At 41.9% G+C, this 19283-nt stretch overlaps 1 protein-coding gene across 2 annotated transcripts in view; it reads right to left on the bottom strand.

The window, feature by feature from the left end:
• Window positions 1-2462: 2462 nt before the first annotated feature.
• The window catches only part of STARD13 (StAR related lipid transfer domain containing 13), a 140831-nt gene continuing 124010 nt past the window's right edge, over window positions 2463-19283 (bottom strand). The window contains exons 8-14 of one of the 2 annotated variants that reach the window (XM_030457708.1): window positions 16272-16470; window positions 12873-13080; window positions 11704-11818; window positions 10718-10939; window positions 8554-8771; window positions 5760-5936; window positions 2463-5390 (exon numbers count right to left, since the gene is read on the bottom strand). In XM_030457708.1, coding sequence (XP_030313568.1) covers window positions 5273-5390; window positions 5760-5936; window positions 8554-8771; window positions 10718-10939; window positions 11704-11818; window positions 12873-13080; window positions 16272-16470 — 1257 coding nt within the window. In that variant the 3' untranslated portion in view covers window positions 2463-5272. The remainder of the gene's footprint in view (window positions 5391-5759; window positions 5937-8553; window positions 8772-10717; window positions 10940-11703; window positions 11819-12872; window positions 13081-16271; window positions 16471-19283) is intronic. The other variant, XM_008503158.2, reaches the window with a different exon arrangement.

Raw genomic sequence — 19283 nt, 5'->3', positions numbered from 1 at the left:
TCCAGCTAGCTGCCAGTGGGACTCCATGCAGCTGCTCTGGCCAAGCTGGGCCATGTCATGCTGGAGCAGAAGCGCTTGCTGTGGAAAGTGATATTTTCTCCCTAAAGCACAGGCACAGCCAGAGGCCCCATCCTGTCTCCTTGCAATCTGTGCTGATGAACAGCACGCTGCAGCTGAAGGCAAAGTGCAGCTCCCTGCCTCCAAACTGCTTTTAGCCTCCTCCCCATCTCGCTGGACACACACCCCCTGGGGAAGGATGAAAGGCTCTGAGCTGTTGTTGCAGTGGGACTGAGGAGCATCTGTGCAGTTATTTTTCTGTTCTTGCCTTCCTCCCTCCTTCGAGGAGAGAAGCAGAGGTGATTTCTCCCCACCCTGGATTTTTGTCCAGGGTGGGACATTTGCAGACCAGAACCCTGGCAGGCTGGCAATTCCTGGCACCCTCCCATCGAAGTTGGGGCTGGGCCCATTGACTGCTTGGCTATGAACAGCCTGTTCTGAGGGTTTGTGGCCTCCTGTGCAGCCTGGGACTCAGTGGAGAAGAGGGCAGAGCCCAGGAGCTTGTGCTTAGATAGTAGAAAAGAGCAGTGGAAAATAGCTACGTGTGGGAGATCAGGAATGGGGATAAACATCCTATTTTCAGGGTCAAAGGGGCAGAAGGCTGTTAAGTGTTCATGTTACTTTTCATGTGAGAGAAGCCAGCCTTCATCAGGGGTGTAAAGAGCCACAGGTATCCGGGTCCTTTGTGGACTAGGGAGGATATCTGGGAGTAAGACCTCCCCAACATGAGCCTATAAACACAGGCAAACAGTTACCTGCAGTGTTGTAATGTTTTCCTTGTGGTTCACTCATTAACCCAGCCCCATTGCTCTGCTCTGTGTTGCCCCCTGTGTTCTATGCACCCATCTGAGGCAGGAGAGGCTGCAGTCAGTGCTGGGTGGGATCTGCTCTGCACCCACTGTCACTCTGGAGGAGGGATGTTAACTTTCTGCATAGCATAGCTGTGTAACCCATGAAGCTGAGGGAACCAGATGCCTCAAAAATTAAATTGTACATTTTAACAAAGTCCAAACACCCACCTTGTGCTGAAGCTGGGGTTTGATGCCCTGTGTTCCTGGCCCTGGCACACTGTGATGTGAAACTGCTGTTGTAACAACAGAGTCTGCCTGGCCAAGCACCCAGCCAAATGAAGCCCATGTGCAGCTGAGATAGACACACATGTGGCTAGGAGAAGATGGCATTGCCATGATGGGTTCCTAGGGGACTGTGAGTAGGCCCTGACATTTAAGTTCTGCTTCCTCTCTGGCAAGGTCTGTATTCACTTCCCAGCTTGTCTGTCACCACTGAGCTGGAGCAGCAATTTGTTTTTATCCTCTCCTCTTTGATTTGCAGGCTCCAATAGTATTTCTTCCAATATTTTCATCTCATAGTCATTACAGTATGTTGAGGCTGTGCTCATTTAACAGCTACCTGTCATTCTGAAGAGCAACTTCTCATAGGCCTACCAAGATCCTCCAAGGCTGACACTGATTCTGCAGAGCAAGTGCATCATCAATCAGAGAGATGCCTTGCTGGTGACCCCTGCAAGGCACTGGAGAGAGGATGGATGCCCAAGAATTTACCATGATAAAGACTGTACCTACCAAGAACTGAAACACCAGTGCTATTAGGGTTAAGACAGTCTTTTTGCTCTAACATTCCTGGAGGTGGGTGGGAGGGAGAGGTGGAAATGGGAAGGCATCACATATTTTATTCTTTCTAAGAAAGGAAGAACTTAAGACAGCTGACCATCTCAGGAGACAGCTGGAGAGAAGTGCTTTCTTTCAGTCCAAAGTTTAATACTGAGCTTTCTCTGAATGTTGGGACAAAAAGGTTTATCCCATCCTAGATGGCCTCTTGTAGCTCAGCATCCTGTTTTCTGAGACTCTGCTTCTTTTCATAATTCAAGAGAGATCTGAAGAGAGATAGGGCCACCCAAAGCAACCTTTATTCTATTTGTAGGTGTGTGTAAGACAAACAAGAATCACTATCCTGCTGGTGCATCATTTTCTCTTTTGCAGTGGCTTGCTGGATTTGAGATGGCTGAAGTGTGATGATGTGAATACAAACATTCAGCATCCCAGCTCCACAGTCAGTCTCTAGGTACCTGGACTTGGATTATTGACACAAATATACATGCAGAAACATGGCTGAATTCAGTGAGAGTCAGAAACCTGGAACCCGCTGAATGTGTTTACCAGCCATTCTAGCTCAAGCTTCTTGTAAAAATGTAATCTTGGACATAAAGCTCTTGTATGTTTAAGAACACTGTAAGATAACAGACAACAGTGCCATTTTGAGCCTAAAATCATTATTGAAATCCCATAACAGTTTAGTACACAGAAGGCTGCAATAAAGAGAACAAGGGCTTAAATGGACTGTGTTCCTTGTGCCAAAGGATGAAATGAGCCCACAAAGGAAATGTGACTTTTTTAGTATATGTAAATTTATTCAGCTCTGCAATTATTTATTTACAACTAATGACTGATACCAACAGATGAGGTAAAAATATGAGGTATTGATATGAGTATAACATTTAAAAATGCAATTATCATAATGTACTCTCAATAGAAATGTAACAATACAAAATACTGTGGTAACTGAATGGTAGACTCAGCATAATGTGCATTAAAAAAGATCTTATTTCATTGATACATGGCTTAGAGATATCAGAAGCACATGACAGAGCTTCTGCAAGGGTAGGAGGAGAACCTACCCTGCTTACAGCAGCAAGTGGCACAGAGCCTCTTCCAGCTGTTTGATGCCTTGTCAGACAGGATAAAACCACTGTCGAGGTTTTCCCTTCATTTCCTAAAGAAATTATTTATTGTCAGGTAATTGCCATTCCCAGGGCCAGAAATTCTGCACTAACCCAGTAACACTGAGGCACTATTGTATTAATTTATGCAAACTAATATAGCAGAAGTGCTCTAATTGCTCGAGTTTTGGAAAAGAGCCAGCGAGAAACCTGCTGCTGTGGCTATGGGCATCTGGGGAGGAGATGCTGCTCTCTGGGGTGGCAGTCTCACTGGAACCAGAGGGGACCAGGGGACCAGTTGTGCCCTGCCAGCTCTCAAGCCCCTGCTTACTCCCTGGAAGGATGGAGCTGGGCAGTGGTGGTGGCTGCCAGACCTCAACACACTATGCAAGGGTGTGAGCACTCCCCTGTCTTTAAGACTGAATAACACACAGGAGTTGCACATTGCAACTGTTGTTGGTCAGAAACTCTTGGCAGGAGCTCCTGGGCAGCCAACCTCCCTGACCCTATGAGCTGCACAGTAAAACATGGGTGGAGCAGCTGATGGCAGAAGATGACAGTGACTTTTTTAGGGTCCTGCTGCTCCATGGGGACACTGTGCTGGGTCACCCTGCCCCTGTCCTCCCCAGGCTCTCACAAGATTGCTTTCTCAGATTACAGGGCTGCCCTACACCCCCAGGCCTTCTGTGTGTGCACGAGGGACCATGCTTTAGCAGCAAGCAAGGACTCACACATAGTCCACCCACCCCACAGCTCCCATACCTAGGGTAGATTCAAAGCACTGGCTTTGATGAGGAGATTTCCCTGTCTTCTGAATCAGGGCACAAAACCTGATTTGTGTAACTTGGTGTAGGATGTGTGTCCCTCTTCACTGACCTCACACTAAATCTTAGTGGATTTTGTTGGAAGGACTGAGCTGAAAGACTGGCTATGAATGACTCAGCTGCTTTATGCAGCAATAAATAAAGTCAAAGTGAACAAATGTGGTTAATGAAGAACAGTATTAACAGGCTTGTACATTCTTACTGAATCCTAGATGTAATATCACTTTTGGTCTTAGGTTAGTTAAAAACAAAACAGAACCCTGCCTCAAAGGTAACATCAAGAAATTATTATTATGACTTTTAAAGCATTCTTCCATTAGCAGAATAATAGGTCCCTGAAAATGAAATGATATAATAGGCTTAAATGGCTCCTACTCCTCATAGTCAGGGGCTAATCCCGCTCCCACCAATGCCTATAGAGGCAGAATCATGCAGATCCTTGCAACATAATATGAAAATGCTTGCTGTTACTATAAAAAGCAATCTTTCCAAGCATAGTCTGCATTTATTCTTTTAAATCTCTGTGTTGTGCTTAAAAGCTTAAAAAAAGTTTAGTTATTTGTATAGTAAGAATATTAAAAGGCATGGTATTCATCTGCACATCTTTGTGTCCACTGGATGTGGAAAATCTGCTTTGGAGCTTCTTAACAATTAGCCATCTCTATGGGAGAAGGAAAAAACAACACAGAAACACTGACTCAGAACCTAGACAAAATGCTAAAACCCCAGATTTAGGGCTGAATAACTGACCAGCCTGATTTCAGACACCTCAGCACACACAGCATTATCCTCTACTCTTCAAGGGTGCCCAGTTACTTAGAACACTGCACACAGCCAGGTTCTCAAGCAGCAGATATACCACTAATTAAGGCAATAGGTAAGTTCTCAACACCTTATATTAACAGTCACAAACTTTCTGCAGCTGAATGAATATAAATGGTCTTCAAAATGCCTCTCTCAGTTACATTTCCACATGGTTTTTTGGTGAAACTGACCCACTCATTATTTTTAACCGTACAGTAGCCTCCCTCCTCCTTAGGACTTATGATTCTTCCTACATCTATTTCTAGGTACCTTCTCACAGCATACACAAACATGACACATCTTTGAGAACAGGCATTCCTGTTATCACACAGATGATGCCCAGAGCCCTGTGATAACAGCAAACACAGCTTATGGAGCAGTGACACACTAAGGAACAAGTGACAGATTCATTTAAGGTCCAACTGATGCAAGTGATTTGCACTGAGTTATATACAAAATAATTAATTTATACATATACATATATATAGATATAATATAGATATATACATACTGTACATAATATATTTACAATTAAAATATGCTTCTTAGAAGCCTTTAAATACCAGTTATGTAACACACAAGTAATGACAATAGTCTGATTTTAAAGTAATAATGATAAAAGCTCTCTGAAGAAATGTTTACCTCAATAACTGAAATTAATACAGAAGGGATGTGGCAGGGGGAGGTGAAGTCTCCACAATAAAAAAACTTTCCTATAAAATTCCTGTTCCACCTTTGTACAAACCCAGGTCTAGTCAGATTTCTCCAGCTTAAATAAAATCTTTGCTTTCAGTATTCCTATTCCCTTCCAGACCCTGATTTATGCTCACATGTTCCCAGGAACACTTCCTCAGATTTTTGTTTCTGGTCCCTCAGCAATCAGAGGCTGAAATGAGTTTCTGATCCTGGCAACTTCTGCTGCACACAGATGTCCAAAGCCTTTGTTGTACCACTCTGGGGAATGCCCTCTGAAGAAATGGAAAGAGAATTATTGAGAAACTCAGATACTCAAGTGACATGCCCTGCAGGAATGGGCTTGCCATGCTTCCTACTCCCCACTGCCCACAGAGGTGGTGGGCACTTCAAATACTTGTCATTGTAAGCCTGCTCTGAAGCTCTCCCTTGCAGTAATAAAATAAGCAGATTTTATTTTTATGATCACATCATAGCAGCAGTAGATGCTGAGCAAAGAAGTGAGCCTAGTGGATAGAAAAGACTGAAGGAAGACTACAAAGCAACAAAGCCAGATTGACTTTGTGCCAAACACTTCCCCACCCTGAGCTTGATGGTTTTGAGCTGCTGAGTGGACATTTGCTTTTTGCAGGTGGCATACTTACTTTAGGTCAATTCTGCAGATGTGGGTGAGCCTGGCTTTTCCTGAGCCACATGGCTCTATCAAGTACTGAGAGTCCATCACAATTGCTCGCACAGCTCCCATAAGAGGAGCCTCTTCATGTTCCACAGAGATGGCCACCAGCATGCACATCCCCTTTGGCAAATCTGTCCTCCATGTCCTGTAGCAACACATTCAAGATGGGACCACTTTAGTAATGAAACTTTGGGGCACATGAGTAAGAATAAAAGTTACAGTTTGCTTGTCTGCCTATCCTTGTTGCCAGCAATGCCACTTGACTGTCCTAGAAGTCCCTGGAGAAGTTTTGTGTTCCCCAGTGTGAAGTGAGACCATGATGGGGAATAGACACCCATTTAAACTGCTACATGCTCCAGGTGGAAAAGTTTGGTTTTACATTACAGGGCATGTTACACCTTCTGCAGACAAAAGCTCTGGAAAGGAGATAAAGTGAGAATAAGCCACCCAGCAAAGGCTGACTTGTCACTTCACATCCATGCAGAGTTATGGAAGCACAAGTATGGTTTAGCACAGCAGAAATCCTCACTACTACCCACATTGACTTCTGGAACTGCCAGAACATGCTTCAAGGGTATTAAAACAGAATTTCCTTTCATTTTTCCCCTCTCCCATGTTTTTAGCCTCCCTCATGTGCTTCCACCCAGTTCAGGAGACCTCAATTTTAATACTTAACCTCAGATCTGTGAATGCTTGCACAAGTGTGGTACTTAGATGTGACCATATCATTTTGGTAACATGGCACTGACTTGGGCTGTTTGTGAAGTAGAAAAACATGAATCCCAGAGACCACAGAAGAGTTATGATGCCTCTTCCCAGTTGTACAGATTTAGGCCAATTTTTCTACTTCTCTAAATGTTTTACAGTAGGTAAAATGAGCATAACAGCTAACTCAGAGATACCGTGATACTTAGTGGACATTAAATACTTGAGGAATCTTGAATTAAGTGATGTTTCTGTAGAGCAGCTGAAAGCTGCATCAGATCCCAGGAGTATAAAATAACACCTCTGTATTCTTACCATTAGAGCCTTCTCAGGGGAGTTTAATACCCTTGTTATGACTGGCAAATTAAAAAAAAAAAAAAAAAAAAAAAAACATCTAAGTTCATCTATTCACAGCCAAAAGTTTGATTAGGAAGGGGAAAATTGGTGTCTGTTAAAATATATTATTTCATGTCCCCAGAGGTGAATTATAATTTCACTGTTCACTTCCCGCCAATCATAAGGTATCAAATTAACTGCAACATTGCTGGTTAACCTTGCTCTAGACTTAATGCTATAAATCAAAAGAGATAAACAACATAATCTGACAGATCTGCCTGACAGCTGTTTTCAGCCCTTAAAAACCCACCAGGATTCTGTTTTATGATATGTATTTCAGTCCTTGGGGGTTATTCTGCCTGGGTTAGTGAAAAGAATGAGAACTCAATGGCAAGATTTTCCTTTAAGTGATGTGACTGCACAGCAGGTCTTTAAAGAACATAAACCACCATGAAATCTAATACTGGACTAGGTGGCAAGTAGCAGGACAGAATTATGATCATCAAAACTTCCCTACCTCTCCCAGGAAATCTTTTTGCTGCTATGCAGTGAGCCAGATTTATCACTGGTTTAAGTCCATAATATTATATAAGAAAATTAATCATTAAATCATTAATTTATCCCAGTATATATTACTGTGGGAAGACAAAAGAATTCAAGTAGTGGGAGGACTGCTGTTTTAGTATAATAAAGAACTTACAGAAAATACTTTTTAAATCTTCCTGTAAAAGTTCCTGTAAATCTTCCCTTATACTGACAATATCTTCTTGTTACTAATCTCTAGGATAATACAGAAGCTCATAAAAGGTGTGTATTATTAGTAATTTTTTATTGGTCTCATCTTTTTCCTTCAGTCTTTGTTCCCACTAATACAATTCTGACTCATGGGACTATTCCCTTTGTCAAAACTGCTTAGTATTTCTCTGTCACAGCATTTCATTCAAAAACAGCAGAGACCAAGAACAGGAATGCACAAAACCAAATTGAAATAAATAACTGTAGGACTGACCCTGTAAGTGAAATATGTCAGCAGCTCCACAATAGCTCCTGGCAAGTAAGGAGACAGGATTTCAAAGGCAGAAAGTGCATAAGAGGAATTTGTCACCTGTTCTTATGGGCAGACAGACAATGGCAAAACTGGGCCTGAATTTAGAGTATTGATACACAGATACACATTTGAGAGATGTCATCCCCTGAAAGGCCATCAGAATAGATAACTGCTCCCTCTTTCTGTTCATTTCTACACTAGGATTTTTATGGGTTAGCATTTCTCCAACTGCAAAGATAAAATAACAACTTACATAGACACCGTGTAACAATCTTAGCTTAAAAGCATCACTATCTTCTCCACTAAACATTTGCCTACTAAACTTCAAACATTCCCCAGAGAAGAGCAAAAGCAGTGTAAAAAAACAGTTGGGTTCCATTTCCACTGTTTTGACAACAAACAAAGCTAAGAGAGAACAGCAGCTATTACCAGACATCTGTTCTAAGAAACAAATTATATTTATGGCCTCGGGAGTACGTACTGCTCAAATTACATCAGAGAAAAGGTCAGCATGCTCTAGATGTACAATTTTAATTCAGTTTAAGGAATCAACTCTGCTGCCCGGTAAAGTTCTCAAGGTGCAATAATACAGATGCAAAGGCTGAGATAAGGCCAGATCTTCCTTGCATGCATCTCAGGAAGCAAAGCTACTGGGGAAATGCCCTGAGCTTACCTTAGAACAACAAAATCTCGGACTGGATGAGGAGCCATGCTGTTCAAAACATACTGATAAACTTCTGTCTGCTTGTCCAGGCTCTCCACCACCTTCCACTGCAAGAAGTCCTCATCCCAGAGGTGACGTTCCCTCAGCACTCTGTTCAGAACAACTGATGGGGGAGCTTCAACTTCAACTGAGGCTTTCCAAAGCCTTAGGGGGTTCCCATCCCCAACCTGGAGTAAGTAACAAAGAACATAAAACACCACAGTCTATATGCATATATACAACAGAGGGTAACTGAGGACAAAATCTTGATATGGATATCTGGCTTCAGCTTAAAAGCATTCATATTTCTGTGCCAGTCATTACAACTATTGTTGCTGCTGCTCTTCTGTGTGTGAAAACAGTCATACTAGCCCTGGATGGAAAACTGAAGTGATACATTACTTCTGCTCTCCAACCAGTGTATTTCTGGACCATTTCCCATAGTGTCAGTGGAGTTGTTGTATTACTTCTAGTGTGGCAGACCCTTTATCAACCCCAAGCATCCTGTCTGTAATGCAGGATATCTGTGTAGAAGTAAAAACAGCTGAAGGGACAGACTGAAACCATGGGCTGAAATAAAGATACCACCTTGGGCAATCTGACTCTAGCTGTGACAGAGGGTCAATTAACTCTCCTGGTTAATTGGTGGAAGAGCAGTACACATGTTGATTCACTTATGTGTCAGATACACAGATGTTTGCTCCTCAAAATAGCCACAGGGGAAGCATTTGGTAAATGCCTTTCAAAGAAGGAACATGCAAACTGCTTGATAACTCCTATCCCATGGCTCATGTTACTTGCTACACCTCCACAGAGTGCAGTAAGAGGAGCAGAAAGTGCAAGGCTACTTAAAAGATGTATATCCTAAATTCCACACATACAGCATTTCTGCATGGTTTTAGGGCTGCCATATTTCAGGCAGGAAACACATTAACTGGATCTTGCAAGCCCTGCTTTTCTAACCCCTTCCTACCCTGGCCTCCTCACACACCAACACTAACACTCCAGAAACCTCCAGCACCTCCCACAGAACCAGAATTGTGTCCCCAGAAAATTCCACCCCAAATTATTTTATGTTGTTATAATTGCTTCTTCCCAAAGCTCTCAGGTCTCTGTTCCTCCTGCCCTGGAGCCCCAGGTGCTCCCAGTCCCCTCTGCAGTCTCAGTCCTGTGCGTGCCCTTCTTCATTCCCTTCCCTCTCCCACCATCCTACTCCCACCTGAGCCCTGTTACTCCCTCCCCAGCCTCCTACAATTCCTTCCTGGAGGGGTCACTCACAGAAGGTGGTTACAAAACAGAGTAACCATGATTTCTTTGCCCTAAGAGAGGGGGTGCAACTGCCTAAGTAGGAAAAATGCTGCCTAAGAGCTCCCACCCTCTCACTATCTGGATCCCATGTTCCTCCCCGTGTGCTTCCCCTAACTAGTATCACCCACCCCTAATCCATCCCCTCCTCTCACTGGCTGCTGCTGGTTTGCAGAAAACTGTTTTGTCATTGCATTTCCAGCAGCCCTGAACTCCACTGTCTACAGGGACCCTGCAGCACCCTCCTTCTGGCTGCACCCAGCTGGCTCTCCCTGCAGAAGTGATGGAGCATGAAACAACTTCAGAATTTTTTATAAAAGTTGCAGGTATCAAAAGTCCACTGGAAACAAAGGCAAGAGGATCAGGTCTAGAACTGGCCATAAGGTTATCCTGGCTAAGTAAAGCAGTGGGAACCTAAAACCATCTTTTAATATCTATGTTCTGGTCGTGTTCTCCAAAATGCTGGCAAACAAGAGGAGAAGGTCAGAAATTCTGCCTCTTCCCCAGTTCAAGAACTTACCCATGTGATGGTATCTGTTTAAAGTCTCAGCTCACATTCTGGTTGTGTTGCTTGCTGCAACACTTACTTCTTCAATTTTGGAGACCTTAGGTTGCTTTGTGTGACTTCTTCTGGAATGTCCTACTTCAATCACTATCATATTATGTTTTTAACTGCTTTTAGTAGTCTTGTAAAAATAAAGTAAATAACAGTGTTCCACACCAGACAGAAGGGTATGTATTTAGTCATGAAGCAAGTCAGGGTGTCCCACAGTTAGGCTGTATTTTGTTTTGGTTGATTTACTGCTTCTGCCACATCTCCTCAAATTACCTTTTTGTAGGCAAGTTCTGTGTTCTCCATACTGGAACACGTCACCCATCCTTTGAATTTCTCTTTTGCTTCTTTCTGGAGATTCTGCATGAGACTTTCCAGGTACATCTGATAGCTGCCTCCTTCCTCGTCTGCTTGTTTCCCCAGCTCATCTAGGGTGGGAGAATGCACTTCTGCATCAACATAGGAGTTTCGGGACTGGGTGACCATCTCATGTGGAACCTGTGCCACAAAAGAGAGGGAAACACATAGGGAAAAACTCCTGCTGAGAACTTTTCCTGAAGGCAATGTGTTTCCAGGCTGATGGACCATTTGACATCCAATTGCAATGAGTCTGTGCTCTGTAAAATGGATACCTATTTCCATCTTCTAACATAAGAAGAGACATTAGAGCAGTATAATGAAACCGTTCATGGCTCAGAATAGCACTGCTCATGCAGGACAAAATTAGACTGATCAGCTGCATGCCAACACATCCATGTTACTCCTCTGCCCTTTAGAAATGTTGGGGAAGGGAGATGGGAGCATTTTCTCTCCTGCACCTGCAGTGAAAGATGCAGGGAGACTGCATCTCCCTATGCAATATTAACTTTATTACAAGACACAGGGAAATAAAGTGTATCAACTTTTCTTTTTTATATGAAAAGTTTTAAATGAGGTGCTAGAAGTATTATAATAGTATGAAATATTAAACCAGCCAATTTTTATTTTAATTAGACTAGAATTTCCTAATTCAATAATTTGGGTTGAAAACTGCCATAGAGCAATTACCTTGCATATTTAGTAGTGGTATATTTGAATGCTAGAAGAGAACATTCATAAAGAAATGAGATAAACAAACTTTAGGTTGAGAAAGTTTACAAATAAGTGAGGGGCCATCAGTCTCTGAGTTAATACAAGACAGAAAATGTAAGTGTAAACAAAAATACTTCAAAGGATTCTGCACGATGTGGCCATGAATAATGCTGTTTGAGTCTCTCACTTACCTCAAAAAGTTTGTTGCATTCCATTATCATGTGAGCAAGTCCCTGAGTAGCTGCCAGGTTTTCACTGAGGTCCTTCTGATCTGGCTTCCCTGTTGCATATTTTTTCTGTATTACTCTGTAATTGAATTCAGTGTCTCAGGTAAAAAGAGCTGAGTCTTTTTAATATGAAAACAAACAAACAGCACCAGGATGTTTAAAACAGCATAAAGAAAAGCCTACCTTTACTTTTTATTTGAGCTCAGACTGTTGGGCCTTTTTAGAAGGAAAAATGTTTACCTAAAATATTGTTGAACCAAAGGTAAAAACAGGAAAGATGATGTATATCCTGCTTCAGGTGTTGTACATTTTGGAATGGACTTCCAACAGATGTGATGTACAGTGTTTTATGTTGTTACTGCTTCATGTGCTTGCTCAGATCCTGGTGATACATGTGAATGACCATCAGTCTAAGTGCACTCTGAACCAGATGGAGGAAAGCCCCAAAAGTCAGAAGGGACATCTATGCCCTGTTTAGTCTATATTCACCCTGTTGCATACCATCTTAATGAGGCCTGAAATTCAGTAATCCAAGGGGCAGCATGTAGCCAGAAAATACAGTGTGAAAAAACACACACTGGAAATCTATATCTGTGTATTTAAAATCCTTCAAAATACAGTCAATCTTTGACTTATACCAGAGCAAAATCAGGCCCTTTCCCTTCAATGAAGATGACATTACTCATGCAAAACTCAACAGTACCCCACTGAAATTTTGCATGGAAAGCAGACACTCCATATTCCCAACAGGGGGCTAGAAACACCTGCTGGGCTTGCAAACACACCTCTGTGTACGTGAAGTTGTGCTACTGGCTCTGCAGCAAGGGCTTTCCCCTCTTACTGAAGTCATGCCCTGTAAAACATTTGCTGGAAAGCAGATGCTCTAGAAAATTTTATCCTGCATGCCTTTAGAAACACTGAAAGCAACATTTTGTGTTATCATAGAATGTTTTGCATTGGAAAGGAGCTTCAAGATCATCTAGTTCCCACCCCTCTGTGTGGGCAAGGACATCTCCCTCTAGAGCAGGATGCTCACAGCCCATCCAGCCTGGCCTTCAGCACTTCCAGGGAGAGGGCATCCACAGCTTCTCCAGTATGAAGAACATGACTATTTATAGTGTAAAGAAACCTACCTAGGTGAGCTTTCCTTCTTCACTATGTTAAGATGGAAGAGGGACGGGGCCAGACAAACAGCTATGTTCATAGGAGTCATCTGATTCTCTTCCACAGAGGTGACATCACTGAGGAAGCACAGCAGGGTCTGCAAAACCTCCCGGTTCTCATCAGACATCAGCATGATGGCTGCCTGCACCGCCTGCAGCCGCTGCTCCTTGGGGACATCTGAGGGAAAACAAGGGATGTTCAGAGGGGTCAGTGTAAGATCAGACAAAGAAGTCAGGAAGAAGATGAGTAAGCACAGGCATTCACACCTGGGGAATGGCTTTCTGAATTAAACAATGGGATGAAGACTGGCTGGTTGTTGAAGGGAGGTGATTTGATATTAGAAAAAAATTAGACTGGATAGCAGGAAAAATTTCTTTACTGTGAGAGTGGTCAAGCATTGGAACAGGATGCTCAGGGAGGTGATGAAGTCACCATCCCCAGAGGTGTTAAAAAAATGTGTAGACATGACTTCAGGGCATGGTCTAGCAGGTATGGTGGTGGTTAGTTTGATGGTTGGACTTGGTGATCTTAGAGGTCTCTTTCAACCTTAATGATTCCATGATTTGCTCCTCCACCAAGCACAGCTCACCTAGCCAGTGTATGACATTTCTCTGTTAATTTGAAAGGCTGTTCCCAAAGAAAGAGACTGAACTTCACTTAAAGTTTATGAAGGGAGAGGAGGAGTCAGTACTCATATCTTTAAATGTCATTTTCCAGGCTTCTTTTGTCCTCTGGGAAGACAGATCAAAAGTCTTAGGGAAGCTTTGGGAAAATACTTACTGTTGTGTCCTAAACTATAAGAGAGTTTAATGAAATAATGGATATACTAAAATAATGCCTCAGACAGATTCATTTCTAAAACTACCACAAGTTTTCTCAGTTTGGAGTCGGAGCCCTCCTCTGGGTATTACAAACACTCTATACAGTTGAATAGAAGAACAAAAGCAGATTTACAGTAGATGGAACAGCCAACTTTTAAACTCTGCCTGATAGCTTTGTACAACACATTATTTTAAAAGCTTTTAGACATGAATGGCAAACTGAAAACAGCTCAATGCTTCCAACTTTCTAGAAGCATCAAGAGGCCAGGGCTTTCTGAAGAGTCAGAGGAACCTTTGCTAAATCCATGCAATGAGCCTTTGCATAGGTAGCTTCCTGGCACTGCCTCACCCGTACTATAGTGATGGTGGCTCTGATGCACGGAGAAGACCAGCCAGCTCTTCATGTCATAGGTAAACATTAAGCAAAATAGAGAAATTTTCAAAGTTATGCTGTATATACTTCTACACTAATCATCTCATCCCCACTCCTCTGTGTTAACAGTAAATCAAACCATTCTGGATATATGAAAAGGCTGTTCAGTGAGTCACAGAAAAATCAGTGTGACACTATATTCTAAAAGAGAAATAAAAAGTCCTTCCTAACTTCACATTAGTATAAACAGGATGAAGGGGAAAAAAACCTCCCAGATACATATTTATTTAATTGTAAACATTATGAAATACAATTGGTATCCCAGCTTTTTTGAAATTTTTGCTTCTGTGTAAGGAGTTTTGTCAGTACTTTCTAAAACAGAAAAATGCATTTGTTATTGGTCACATATTAACAAAAAAACACTGCTATTCATTCTTAATCCAAGCACTGGTCTCCAGAGCCCATATTTTCCTGTTCCCCTCTTGGTTTAAACAGACACATCCTCAAGTCTTTCTGAAACTCTTTAAAGTACTGGTACAGTTCAAGAACATCTTTCTTGGCACTATTTTTTCCCCTCTGACCAGACTAAAGAATGCTTCAGACTTCCCACTGCAGTATCATGCAGGGCTAGAGTTTTCCTGTGCCTCTTTTCATAGCTTTTTTTTTTTTTTTTTTTTTTTCTGGCTGGTAGCAATATTTCAATGTTCAGTCTTTTGGCTGTTGTGACTCTTAATGCCAGGCTCCTGACCTCGAGATGGGGACTTCTTCTGGCTACAGACCTAATAATGGCAAAACACTGAGATCTGCCACATCTCTCTTCCTTTGGCAAGGGAGTAGTTGACTTGCAGGCCCTCCTACAGCATGCTCAGACATGCACATTTTTCATCAAGCAATAGTTAAAGATGATTTGTTTCTAAGGACATGTAGAACATGTCCTTCTAGTAGAGAATCTTCTCCTTGGCCACTTCACTATGGAAACAATTGCAATTGCTGTTTATTAGCAACCAGAATTTCCACAGCTTTTCTGAACAAGCTTGCTGGTGTGTGTGTAGGCAGACAAGGCCTGCAAGAGGAGAGGGGGAAATGATGGTCCAGGGCTAGACACCAACTGTTGCAGTTAATTTCTGTCTCAAGACATCACGCATGACTAAATCCACTAAATTTATTTCGATGCTGTCTCCCACATGCAGGATCACAGCAATTCTCTACCAGTTACAGACACTGTGATGTTAAACACATTAGTGACTATGTGCCACAGACAGATTTTTACGGTAAAGGGAGACACGGAAGTAGCTTAAATTCTTTAGCAATGGGATTATACAATGTTTAAAAATGGCTTTCTATTGTTTTGGCAGCTGAAACGTCTGCAAGTGAAAAGAGCAGACACACTTCTTTTTATTGTTTCCAATTATTTGGCTTAGAACAGCTGGGCATGCTCTTCTGTATCTGCCAGAGCACTGACTGGACTTCATAATGGACACTGTCGGGAAAAAAAACTTTAATTCCTCTGTCTTTTCAATGTTTTCCTCATTCTTTATTTCTCCCTCAGTCTGGAGAAGAGATACAAAGTCATCTAAAGACTGTTTATCATGAAATGAATGAAAGAAATCCTCTGGTTTGGTTTTTTTCGTTTTTTTCTCTGCAAGATCTTTACATCGAAGATGAGGATGTATATGAAAGCACCTTGTTGCATGCATGTACCTTTTATTGACTACAATAAAAAGGCAAATAATCAAGTCACAGTAAGGATGAGGACTGCACAGGCTCATATTCTCATTGGCAAGTACCACTTCTCCATGCCCAGAACACTCACTTGTATTGAGATGTCTGCATGAAACAGACAGCTTAAAGAAATATATTAAAAACATGAGTCTTTACACTTTTTACATCTATGGCATCCTGTCCTTTTTGCATCTTTCTGATGGGGAGGCCAATATTTTCAATGTGACTCAAGATCTAAATAGTGTATTTCCATTCAAATTTTGACATTGAAGCCTTTAGGCAATTTATAAAATCTCTCAGTGAATGATTTTGAAATCTGAGTTCTTCTACACATCTTGGAGATGAGCAGAAAGAAAGCCACCCACTATTAACACACCAAAATTATTTACAATATATTATTATACAATATATAATATTTTCTCATCGTTTATAATAGAAATATTGGAACTTACATTGGTAGATGTGTAGAAAGGTCTCTCCTAGTTTACTTGTGAGAAGAGGTTCTGGCAAGTCCCTGAAAAATTGCTTTACCATGTCTGCCACATCATATGCTGACTGGTCTTCATAGCTGACATTTTCTGGGGAGTTCTCATTCATCTGACGGAGGGCCTGGATTCGGGATTTCACTCCTGATTTTCGGAACAGACCCACCTAAAAAGCCATGATGTTGAAGTGAAAAAAAAATAAAGTTACTTAAATAGTTATATAAATATATATATATTCAAAACCACCTGCTATGGGGGAGTTTGGTCATGACCAAGAATACTTTCCTCTAGCCAAGAATAAAAGAAACATGGAAAAGGGACAGTCTTGACTAGCCCAAAGTCTCATTGGCAAGTGCATGCTCTCACAGCAGGACTGGAAGAGTTAATAATTTTGCTGCTCTGCATCCCAGCCTAGAGGGAGAGTTCAGAAAGCATGTGGTTTCCCTGCTGCCTGAAGAGTTTAAGCAAGATGTTCAGCTGATACAGATCAGCAGTGGCTTGCTTGGCTTGGGTGATGGGCTGTTGATTTACTCCAGCTGAGAATCTGGTTCCTCATGTTTATTTGGGCATGTATTTTGAAGACTCACAAGAAAATATTATGCTCAGCTAAATTATAAATGTTGTGGCAATAGATTAGTACATCCTGGTAAAACATTAAAACCGAGACCAAATTATTTTTCCCTCTCCCCAGTCTCTCCTTTCAATGGTTCCCCAAAATCCCACTGAAAACCCCAGTTCAGGAGTTCAAACGTGGGGGCCACGGGGATTACTTGTGCAGTGTCACTTAGACATTTTTATCCTGTTTGCTCTCTATTATAAAGAAAGAGGTAATTCTTTATATGATGCCTGCAAGTGCCTTCATGGCACTGCTGCCCTTTTACCATCCTTCTCATCAGTGGAATTTCCCCGGAGCAAATTCCTCTGCCTCAACCACATTATTTATTCCCATGTGAGTTTACAGTGTTTCATTTGGGAAGTCTTAAGCATTGTTTTCCTTCAGTTTTGCAGGGGGAAAGGTGAAATATTGAGAAAGAGCCATGAAAAAGCAACACTTCAGGTTTGGAGCTACAGTTCTCTGTTCTCCATGCCCACTGTCTGTTCAGCTTTCTGTGTGGATTTGGGTTGTAAAAGGAAAAGACCTTGGAAGAATCATGTAGTTCCAAGCCCCCCTTCCATGGGCAGGGTCACCTTCCTCTAGACCTGCTCAAAGCCCCATCCAACCTGGTCTTAAAAATTCCAGGATATAGCATCCTGTGCCAGTCTGACCACCCTCACAGTAAAGAATTTCTTCTTAGTATCTAATCTAAATCTACACTCTCTTTTATCTTAAAACTGTTACCACTTGTCCTAGCACTATATGCCCTTGTAAAAAGTCCCTCCCCAGCTTTCTTGTAGCCTCCCTTCAGCTACTGGTCCCAACAGGAATTATGTATAAAAGCAAGGAAGCAATGCCTTTTGGTTCCCATCCCCTCACCCCTACCAGCAATGTTCATGCAGATTCCTCCTCTCCCCAGAACACTTCCCATGCCCAGGAACATGATATTTAGGACTTTTGTTAACTAGGACATTATTGACACTAATTACACACTGTGCACCTGTGTGAGGAGATATTTTTATTTATATGGAGATGAACTCCTACACCAGACTGGCTATGAGTGGCTCTTCTGCTGTGTCTTACTGATGAATTTGGCAAAGCTCATGTGCTGTATTCATGCATAGGAGTTAAGAGGACTGGAATGAGTCCTGTGTACATCCCAATACACTGAATTTCTGTTCACAGAGGAAGCTCTGCTCTTCCTTCTAACAAGGGAATACAAGAAAGAGCATCTGGTTCTTTTAATATGTTTCCCCCTTTCCCTTTCTCTTATTTGTAAATCCCTTTTGCTCTTAGAAATGTATAGTGAAGATGCAGAAGGACTCATGCTAATTTCATTCAAAAAGTACAGTTTTACCATGTGGTAGACAAATACGAGAGCAGAGGCCCAGTTCTCTGCTTTTGATGGTAAATGTCCTTGCTGATACAAAGAATTTTTAAAAACTTACACCTAAGACTGATTTGAGGTCAGATATCAAATTGCACCTGTGAAATCTCCTGCTGCTCATCATTCTGCTACTCTTGATTTCTCTTTTTGTTTAATTATATTTATCCAAACTCCTATTTCTCTGTTTTTGGTGGAAAGATATTTTAAATAGCCCTAACCTGTATCTCTCCTCTTTCATTTTCTATTAAAATATTTTCTCCATTCAACTTGAAGAAGAAAGCTGAGTTGAAATGGACCTTCTGATTCTTACCATCAAGTAAACCCTCCCTCTCAGAGAAGATATTTGTCTGAGACTACCCATGGACACTCCTTCTGACCACCTCTAATCTCTTGAGAGTTTTTCCTTTCTCTCTGTTTTTACCCTATCTTACTTTCTCTCCTCCCTCTCCTCCTCCCCCCATTTATGTCCTCTTTCTTTTCTCTTTCTTCCTATTGACCTTCAGCTGTCAAGCCCATCCCTGTCCCCATATCTCCTCTTCCTCATACTTGAGCAAGTATCTTCTTCTCCAGTCCTATCCCTGCTTGATGCTTCCTGCATCATTTTTATTCCTATACTGGAAGAATATATATACCCAGGCTATGACAGTGATAATCAGGCATGCTAACTACTGAATATATTGTTTCTATTTGTCTCTATGCATCTTCTATTAAGACATTTCCAGCAGGCTATAACTCCTGTCCCTCAACCCCTGTGCCTGGGACGTGGGTCTTTTTAGTCTGGAGAAGACTGAGGGGGGATCCTATCAATGCTTATAAATACTTAAAGGATGGGTATCAAAAGGATGGGGTCAGGTTTTTTTCAGTGGTGCCCCATGACAGGACAAGAGGTAATGGGCACAAACTTGAACATAGGAAGTTTCATCCGATACAAGGAGGAACTTCTTTACTTTGAGGGTGGCAGAGCACTGCAACAGGCTGCTCAGAGAAGTGGTGGAGT

Source organism: Calypte anna, chromosome 1 (genome assembly GCF_003957555.1).
Source record: "Calypte anna isolate BGI_N300 chromosome 1, bCalAnn1_v1.p, whole genome shotgun sequence".
NCBI lineage: Eukaryota > Metazoa > Chordata > Aves > Apodiformes > Trochilidae > Calypte > Calypte anna.
This window is presented reverse-complemented; position numbering and strand designations above follow the sequence as displayed.